At 47.0% G+C, this 9,906-nt stretch overlaps 1 protein-coding gene and 1 long non-coding RNA gene across 2 annotated transcripts; one reads left to right on the top strand and one right to left on the bottom strand.

The window, feature by feature from the left end:
• Window positions 1–4,937: 4,937 nt before the first annotated feature.
• LOC118476279 (uncharacterized) lies at window positions 4,938–5,972 on the bottom strand. Its single transcript, XM_035965166.1, has one exon. The coding sequence runs from the start codon at window positions 5,856–5,858 to the stop codon at window positions 5,388–5,390; it is 471 nt and encodes a 156-aa protein (XP_035821059.1). The 5' UTR covers window positions 5,859–5,972; the 3' UTR covers window positions 4,938–5,387.
• Window positions 5,973–6,020: 48 nt separating this feature from the next.
• Window positions 6,021–9,272, top strand: LOC118476280 (uncharacterized). The gene is made up of 2 exons (XR_004856102.1): window positions 6,021–8,221; window positions 8,655–9,272. It is a non-coding gene; the product is annotated as an uncharacterized lncRNA (long non-coding RNA).
• The last annotated feature ends 634 nt before the right edge of the window (window positions 9,273–9,906 follow it).

The following is a 9,906-nucleotide window of genomic DNA, read 5'->3' as shown; positions in this document are numbered from 1 at the left end:
CTCGGCGTCGGGAGTCCGAGGAAGTCCGTCAGCTATCCGAGCTAGAACGCCTCCGACTTCGCTCGGCGTGTTCATAGCTCGGGCGAAGTCGGGGTTCAAGTTGCGCCCGAAGAGCGGATTCTCGTGTCGTTGCCTTGCATCTTGCTCGGCTTGCTCCTGAGTCCGACGGCGATCACGTCGTCGGGAGTTCCTTCGTTCCCTGAAGACGCGTTCTTCCGGAGTTTCTCCTATCTCTGAGACCTCGTCTCGCGAGACAGGCTGCTCCGGATCCCGTTCTCCAGCTGCGTGATGTCGCCGAACGTTCCTGCGTCGGTTCCTTCGTCGGCGGGATTCTCGCTGAGGCGGTTCTTCTCCAGGTGCGGTCGGTTCATCGTCAGAGACGGCGGGCGACTCTGCTCTCCCGATGAAGAGGACGTCGGGGTAGAACGGTACTGCTGTCGCGGCAACTTTCTTTCCGTTCTCCTTTGAGGCCGGAGGAACGGGAAGAACAACCTGCCTCTCCCTGGTCTCCTTCTTTCTCACGACCCGTGTCCATTCTTTCGTCGGGGAAGTAGACAGCGGAGTCTTCCGGGTCAGCGAGCTTCTAGCTCCAGCCTCCCCGGAGACGATCTTTTTTCGAAGAGCCGGAGGTAGCGTCTTTCCAGCATTTTCGGAGTTTGTTGGAGGAGACTTCTGTTCCGGCAGATCTGCGAGGCGGTGTAGAATTCCCTCTTCGTCCGCTACGGATGAGATTGTCCCGAAGCAGAATACAGATCCGGGACGCACGGCGATCTTGCTGTGGAAGGTGACGGCCATTGAGCTAGCTTGGATCGTCGACACACCCCCTACCTGGCGCGCCAGCTGTCGGTGTTTTGGGTCCGACCGCACACCCGGGGTTGCCCCTCAAGGTGTTTTTAGGAGTAGGACGGTGTCAACGACTGTAGCAAAATGGTTCGTGCCGGTCGCACGAGGGACAATGGACAAGATTTGCAGGTTCGGGCCGCTTAGAAGTGCGTAACACCCTACGTCCTGGTGAGTATATGAGCGTGGTTACAAGAGGGTTCTCTGGATAGAGGGCGCAGAGAGTTTATGTGGGTGGCCAAGTAGAACAGGGTCGATCCTTCTGAAGGGGTGCCCCCTAGGCCTTATATACTCGACCGTGGGGCAGTACATGTGATATGATAACAACAAGTAGCTAAAAGATAGTGAACCTCTTGAGTTTATCCCTACGCAATCCTCCCCGACTTATCCTCGCATAGCTCCGTTGCATGGGGGCTTCAGCGCGGGAAAGTCGGGTCTCTGTTGCGATTCATTCGTTCGACGTTGTGGGCCATCTGGGTTTGCACTAATCAGTCTTACGTCTTCTTTTCTTTGTTGGTTGTCTTTCCCTAGGCCCACGAAAGAATGACCTTACGAATTATTGGGCCCTTGGGCCTTTCGTGAGGCCTTTTACTTCTTTAGTGGACCCAGGGGATATCTATCCCCCACACTTTCCACTCTTCTTTTCCTGGTCACTATCATTATCGGGACAATTAGCGATAAAGTGACCAATCTTACCACATTTGAAGCAGGAGCGCTTCCCCTTCGTCTTGTTCTTGTTGGGGTGCTCCTTGCGACCCTTTAGTGCCGTCTTGAACCGCTTGATGATGAGGGCCATCTCTTCATCATTAAGCCCGACCGCCTCAACTTGCGCCACCTTGCTAGGTAGCGCCTCCTTGCTCCTTGTTGCCTTGAGAGCAATAGTTTGAGGCTCTTGGATTGGGCCATTTAATGCATCGTCGACGTATCTAGCCTCCTTGATCATCATTCGCCCGCTTATGAACTTTCCAAGGATCTCTTCGGGTGTCATCTTCGTGTACCTAGGATTTTCACGAATATTGTTCACAAGATGTGGATCAAGGACAGTAAAGGACCTTAGCATTAGGCGGACAACGTCGTGATCCGTCCATCGCGTGCTTCCATAGCTCCTTATCTTGTTGATGAGGGTCTTGAGCCTGTTGTACGTCTGTGTTGGCTCCTCCCCTCTTATCATCGCGAATCTCCCGAGTTCGCCTTCCACCAACTCCATTTTGGTGAGCACAGTGACGTCATTCCCCTCATGTGAGATCTTTAGGGTGTCCCAGATTTGCTTGGCATTGTCCAAGCCGCTCACCTTATGGTACTCGTCCCTGCACAGTGAGGCTAACAACACAGTAGTAGCTTGTGCATTTTTATGAATCTGTTCATTGATAAATAAAGGACTATTCGAGCTATCAAATTTCATTCCACTCTCTACTATTTCCCATATACTAGGATGGAGAGAGAACAAGTGACTACGCATTTTGTGACTCCAAAATCCGTAGTCCTCCCCATCAAAGTGTGGAGGTTTGCCAAGAGGAATGGAAAGCAAATGTGCATTTGAGCTATGCGGAATACAAGAATAATCGAAAGAGAAGTTTGAGTTAACCGTCTTCTTTTTCTCGTAGTCGTTATCGTCGTCCTTTTGGGAAGAAGAGGATTCATCACTGTCATCGTAGTAGATGATCTCCTTGATGTGCCTTGTTTTCTTCTTCCTCCCATCTCTTCTTTTGTGGCTCAAGCCCGAGTCAGTGGGCTTGTCCTCCTTTGGATCATTGACAAAGGACTCCTTCTCCTTATCGTTGACCACCATCCCCTTGCCCTTAGGATCCATCTCTTCGGGCGATTAGTCCCTTTCTTGAAGAGAACGGCTCTGATACCAATTGAGAGGACCTAGAGGGGTGGGGTGCATAGGTGATCCTATAAAAACTTGAAACTTAATCCACAAACTTGATTAGGAGTTAGCACAATTAAGCCAAGTGGCTAGAGAAAAGACTTTAAAAGACACGATAACCACAAGAAGATCAATCACAGATAGACACAGTGGTTTATCCCGGGGTTCGGCCAAGTTCAACACTTGCCTACTCCACGTTGTGGCGTCCCAACGGACGAGGGTTGCAATCAACCCCTCTCAAGCGGTCCAAAGACCCACTTGAATACCACGGTGTTTTGCTTTGCTTTTCTATATCCCGCTTGCGAGGAATCTCCACAACTTGGAGTCTCTCGCCCTTACAATGATGTTCACAAAGAAGCACGGAGTAAGGGAGGGATGAGCAACGCACACAAGACACAAAATCAGAGCGACAACACGCACACAAGTCGCAACAAGAGCTCACAACACAACCCGGCGAGTTCACAACTCAAATGAAGCTCTAGTTGCTATCACAAAGAATCAAATGCGCGGAATCGAAGTCTTGGTGCTTAGGAATGCTTAGAGAATGCTTAGTGTACTCCTCCATGCACCTAGGGGTCCCTTTTATAGCCCCAAGGCAGCTAGGAGCCGTTGAGTGCATTCCAGGAAGGCAATTCTTGCCTTCTGTCGCCTGGCGCACCGGACAGTCCGGTGCACCACCGGACACTGTCCGGTGCGGATTTCTTTCCTTCTTTGGCGAAGCCGACCGTTGGCGCCTGGGAGCCGTTGGCGCACCGGACACTGTCCGGTTCCCCCTCCCGACCGTTGGCTCGGCCATGTGTCTCGCGCGGATCGCGCGGCCGACCGTTGGCCCGGCCGACCATTGGCTCACCGGACAGTCCGGTGCACACCGGACAGTCCGGTGCACACCGGACAGTCCGGTGAATTTTAGTCGTACGCCGTTAATCACTTCCCGAGAGCAGCAAGTTCGCCTGAGCCAGCCTGGCACACCGGACACTGTCCGGTGCACCACCGGACAGTCCGGTGCACTCAGACAGAGCTGACTTTGGCTGAACAAAGCCATCTTTAATTTCAACTTGATTTTTCCTGTTTCCAGCACTTAGACACAATACATTAGTCTCTAAAACAATGTACTAAGTCTGAGAAACATACCTTTATACTTGATTTGTACTTTGTCCACCATTTAACACTTAGGCACTTGTGTTGGACACTAAATCACCAAAATACTTAGAAATGGCCCAAGGGCACATTTCCCTTTCAATGAGCAACGCACACAAGAAACGAAATCAGAGTACCAACACGCACACAAGTCACAACAAGAGCTCACAACACAACCCGGCGAGTTCACAACTCAAATGGAGCTCTAGTTGCTATCACAAAGAATCAAATGCGCGGAATCGAAGTCTTGGTGCTTAGGAATGCTTAGAGAATGCTTGGTATACTCCTCCATGCGCCTAGGGGTCCCTTTTATAGCCCCAAGGCAGCTAGGAGCCATTGAGAGCATTTCAAGAAGGCAATTCTTGCCTTCTGTCGCCTGGCGCACCGGAGAGTCCGATGCACCATCGGACACTGTCCGGTGCAGATTTCTTTCCTTCTTTGGCGAAGCCGACCGTTGGTGTTTTGGAGCCGTTGTCGCACCGGACACTGTCCGGTGCACACCGGACAGTCCGGTGCCCCCTTCTGACCGTTGGCTCTGCCACGCGTCGCGCGCGGATTACGCGGCCGACCGTTGGCCTGGCCGACTGTTGGCTCACCGGACAGTCCGGTGCACCACCGGACAGTCCGGTGAATTATAGCCTTACACCGCCGTCGAAGTCCCGATAGCAGCCAGTTCGCCAGAGCCAGCCTGGCGCACCGGACACTGTCCGGTGCACCACCGGACAGTCCGGTGCACCCAGACTGAGCAGACTTTTGGCTGCTTCGAGCCAAGCTTTTCCAATTGAATTTTCTCTGATTCTAGCACTTAGACAAACATGTTAGTACACAAAAACCAATGTACTAAGTCTATAATCATACCTTTATATTGATTTGCACCTTATCCACAATTTGGCATAGTTTATCGCTTAAGCACTTGTGTTGGACACTTAATCACCAAAATACTTAGAAATGGCCCAAGGGCACATTTCCCTTTCAATACCATGTAAACTAAATTACGAATCAAACAATATATGTTCAGGAAAAAAAATTAAAAATGAAATAACTTTCTTCAAACCTTGTTACTCAGCCTTAAAGCTATTCTCAAGCATACTGCACATAGAGATGTTGATCATATATACAAATATGAAGTACAATAGAACTTTCTTGTCAAGACCTATCAAGTTTAAATAACAACAAATTCTTTACAATAAAATAAAAAATGCTTTGAATGCAAGGCAACGCAGAACCTGTGTGTAGCTATTTTTTGTTGGTAGCAAATAGCAATCAATCAAACTTGAGTCTGAGTCTGCAAAAACCCATCTGCCTTCGTTGTCTCTATTGCAGTATACTCAATCTATTACAACATTCATTAGCAACAATAAAATCATTCATGAACATGTAGAAATTCTACTAGAAATTGTGGCACCTATTTCTCTCATAATATCAATCCTTGATTTATCAGGCCTGTGAAGGGCTTTTTTGGAGGCTACACACATTTTCATAACGAAAGTGTATGACAGACAAAACCGGCTTTCATATATGATAGAGATGTGGCCTAGCCTTACTGGGTATTTGGCGTTGGGGGAAGATGGATTTGAAGGTGAAATTGGCCGATAGCGTGTGGACGTAGATGCAGTAGTGAGGCACCTCCCGAGTTGCACCTGCCCTTGCGTGAGGAACATGATGGCCACCTACCATACGCGTCAGAATAGGTACTGCCGGGGTGAACGATGCGCGCCAGAGTAGCTCCCCGTCCGTCATTGAGTGCTCTAATGCCCATGCTGTAACACCATTGGGGGAGACGCCCAGCAGCACACGACGGCAGCACGAATGGAGCTCCTAGCCACCGGGGGAGGGGGGCATCCGCCGGCGGCAGACACGGGTGAACCTGGTGGTCGTTCGGCACCCGGGGGCCGGGCAGAGCTCCTGGCAGCGTGGGGGGAGGTGAATGGAATTCTTGGCGCGCGGGCGGGCAGGCGGCGGGGGGATCCGCCAGCGGGGGGTGTGGGTGAACCCGTCGCCCTTCCGACATTGGGGGGACCTCTGGGCATTGCGGTGGGGTGTGGTTGGTGTGGATGGAGCGCCTAGTGTTTTCTAGAAGCGTCGCGGGAGTCGTAGAACGGAGGAGGATGGGATGTGTCGGTAGACGTCGATGCGCGATCCGACGGCCCACAATTTAGATGGTGACGTGGACACCGCGAGAGAGGACATTTTGAACCGGCTTTAATATATAGTAAATAAGCTTTGATCAGCTCGAATGATTCCGGGTGTATTACTAGACAAGCGAACAAGGCCTTACTCGGATCTAATCTAGTTACATTTGCACCTGCGATGTTCAATGTCTCATCTCTGTTCTTTCCGAAGTCTGAACCTGCACAATGTTACTATTGCCTCACTTTTCTGAGTATAAATTATCGAGAAATTGCATTGATTACCTTGGATTTACCTTGAACAGCATGGGATCCACTGAATCCAAAACGGGCATCCCTGCTGTTTGCTCCATCTTGTTTTTTGGTTCTGGCCTAATATTTAATTTTTTATTGCAGGCAGAGACTCAGAATTACAGGTGAAAATCAAGACAGACATATCTACATTCATGATCTCGTTAGCTTTATTTTTTCCTGAAAAATATTTCGCGTGCTTCAACATCAGTTCAGTTATTTTCCAATATATGGGACAGTAGGATACATTTGTTTGGATGCAACAATTCCAATTAATGAATAGTATGAGCCCTCCAACTTTATCTACCACAATGTCACGTGGACAAGCAATGGTCAGCTCGTTGGAACAAAATAGTTTTTCCTAGGATCCGTTATGACCAGAGGGGTGAATAGATTTGGTAAAAACAACACTTAAAATCGTGATAGCAACAGGTGTGGTACTATCGTTTGAAGCCTTGCACTGGTGTGCACAGACCTTATTAATGTCATAATTCAAAATCTGCCCAAAGATACAAGTAAATTATTGAGCTCCCTAGATACAGTAAAGCATAATTCACCACTTAAAAGTTGTTGTAGAAGCACAAAGTAGTAGATCGGGTCCCAACCCTTGAGCCACCTTATAAACAAGTAATGCATAATATAAAAAACACAAAACAGTAGGATTTACTCCAAACACTCTACCAAAGTTTGCCTACCAACATGTTATTGAGGAAGACACAAAAGCTTGGATATCTCAAATCATATCCACTTTCTGAAGTCAAAAGAGTCAACTCTTGAGATGAGTGGTTGAAGGATCGAAAAGGGCGACTACAGGGTGTGAATGAGAGCCACTAAAAATTCTCAATCTAGCACGTTACTTCATTCTTGAACTCAATTCAAATCTCTAGAGGCACCAAAACACTCCAAAAAGGAACAATTCAATCAAGTGTCGATTGGCTACACCAACCAAAATCCAAAGGAGTTCTTTAGGACAAGCGATAGTGTTGGGCACATATCTAGCAATGCCGGTGAGCGGCATTGCCGTGCAAGATCCATCAGTGTCGCGTGTCAGAGCGGTAGTGTCGCTTAACAAAGAATGATCCAATTGACTTCAAATTTTGCAGACAGCAAGCGTTGAAGAAGTGATTTGTGAAGTTTGAGTAAAAAAGATCAAAACTTTCCAGACGGATCCAAAAACACAGACACGATTAGGGTTTTAATGTGTTTTTGACATTTGATCAAAACGATTAGAAACCACTACAAGAACTTAATCAGTTCATACTAGAAGTTTGCAGTGATCACATGATTGTTTCTAACCCAGAGAAAATCCCCAAAACATCTCTCCAACACTTGAAACCAGAAATGAACTTAAAATCAACTAGAAGGGTTGAGAAGGGAAGAAACAAATCAAAACCCAATCCATCAGATTTGACATTTCTATATATGAAGCGCGGACGCAAAGCTTGCACCTCGATGTTCCACGTCATTCTCTTTTTTATGGTCGTTCGATCCTATTTCAACGTCAACAAACTGCTTTATGTTTCCTTCGTTCAGCTACCATCGGCCGACAAGCGAAACCGGCCTCCATACTACGCGATGCTTGCAGATGATGCTGGAAGGGAGAGAAAAAAAAGTTCCACACCTCCAGGAGCCTTACTTTGTCGTTGGCTGCCAGGAGCGTCCCCACTCTCCCTCCTCCAGTATCCCCATCACCTTTTCTCTCTTCCCATGAACACAGCCGCACGCCGCCAAGATCCCCATTCCCCTTCTGTTACATGAGCAGCGCCTCACAGGCGGCTCTTGACCCTTAGACCTGGCACACAGTCGTGGCGGCCTTCTCTCGGGCCATGGGCAGCGACGCAGTTCCACCATCTGCAAATGTTGTAGGAAGACGAATGCACGCCGGGCTTCATCGTCGAGGTCGTCACCCTCTTCTACGATGACGCCGACACATCTCCGGCATCGCCTCCCAGTTGTACGGAATCTTCATCCCCGACTACCAGTACTATTATTGTTGTTGGAGTTGCAGGCAATTCCTAATTTGTGCCGAGTGCCCTGTATCGACAATCAGAATCAAATGACTTGCTGTAGTCTTGGTGTTGTTTGGCTTCATAGTAATTGTGCAATGCTTCTGCAATATTTATTTTGGATTAAGCTAGCATCCACTATAGCCATGCATTCAATTTGTTTAAAAGGAATCCTTTTCCAAACCGTACATGAGGTTTCCTCTCATATGTCTCCTCCCTTATTTAGAGAACTCATTTCTTAATAATGTTTAGTGATATTTTCAATTCGCAAGTCGTAAAATAAAATATGCAAGTGCTACAAGTATTTTGGATATTCTATGGTGTAATTTCTGTTCACCCGAGAAACACTTTTGTTGAATCCTCTTTTTGCATTGTTGCTAGGCCTATTTGGGTCCTGAATATTACATGAGTCGCAACAGCTCTTCGAGGAGAGTCATGCTTACAGCTTTGGAGCTGTCCTACCGTGACTAATAATAGCCAGCCAGCCCATGGATAAAGGTAAGTATATTCTCCGTTAAATCAGGAGAACAACATGTCAATATGATGAATAATACTATGCCTTGAAGGACCTAATCGATCAAAAAAACTGGGATTTAGCTAAATTAATTGTCTTACAAAGATTTATACGGTTGGCTATGAATGCGTGGAAGAGTCTGTTGTTGACTGCCCAGACGCCCAACAATGAATGATGTGGTGAAGTAACTTGAGACCTCCATACAAAAAGAAGGGGCACAATTGTTAAACTCAGCGTCTTTATCATTTGAACAATTTGTAAACGAAAATAGACGAGATGCTTATTCAGAACATTTGCTATGAATGATGGAAGCAACAACAACAATTTTTACTATAATAGTGGGTGTTCATACTCAGCTATTCAACCAAAGTAGATAATAATCTCCGCTCTTTGTTTTTTGTTGAAGGATGTATTATATGACATTAATCGTTTCAGCAAGTTACCTGGTGAATAATCTTTTAGTAAGTTATTAGAGTGATTGTATCTGTATTCTCCATATGAATGCCTTTTCGTTTTAGTATCACATCTGAAATTACCAATCTTTATATTGGCCAGTGTGATAAGGAAAGATCAGGTAGGGTTGGACAAGGTATGAAGGCCTAGACCATGGTGGCTAATATAGACAGTAGATTCGTTAGGGCTGAACAGTCTTTTGGTAGATTCTTGATGACGAATCTAGGAAGGATATTATGTTGTCAAATGGCTTCAAAAGAACTCGTCTGCTCATACTAATAATTGGTAATTTAAGAGCAACCACTACAAGGGCTACAGGCATTTTCGGCGACCAGAAACCGCCGAAAATAAGGTCGTTGCCGTCGAAAATAAGCTATTTTCGGCGGCCTTAGTCTTATTTTCGGCGGTTTCTGACCACCAGAAAAATAGCCGAAAATAAGGCTATATTTTCGGTGGACAGAAAAAAACCGTCGAAAGTAAATGGTTATTTTTGGTGACCAGAAACCGCCGAAAATAAGGTCGTTGCCGTCGAAAATAAGCTATTTTCGGCGGCCTTAGTCTTATTTTCGGCGGTTTCTGGCCACCAGAAAAAATAGCCGAAAATAATGCAATATTTTCGGCGGCCAGAAAAAAAAACCGCCGAAAGTAAATGGTTATTTTCGGCGG

This window comes from Zea mays, chromosome 2, assembly GCF_902167145.1.
Source record: "Zea mays cultivar B73 chromosome 2, Zm-B73-REFERENCE-NAM-5.0, whole genome shotgun sequence".
Classification (NCBI taxonomy): Eukaryota; Viridiplantae; Streptophyta; class Magnoliopsida; order Poales; family Poaceae; genus Zea; species Zea mays.
This window is presented reverse-complemented; position numbering and strand designations above follow the sequence as displayed.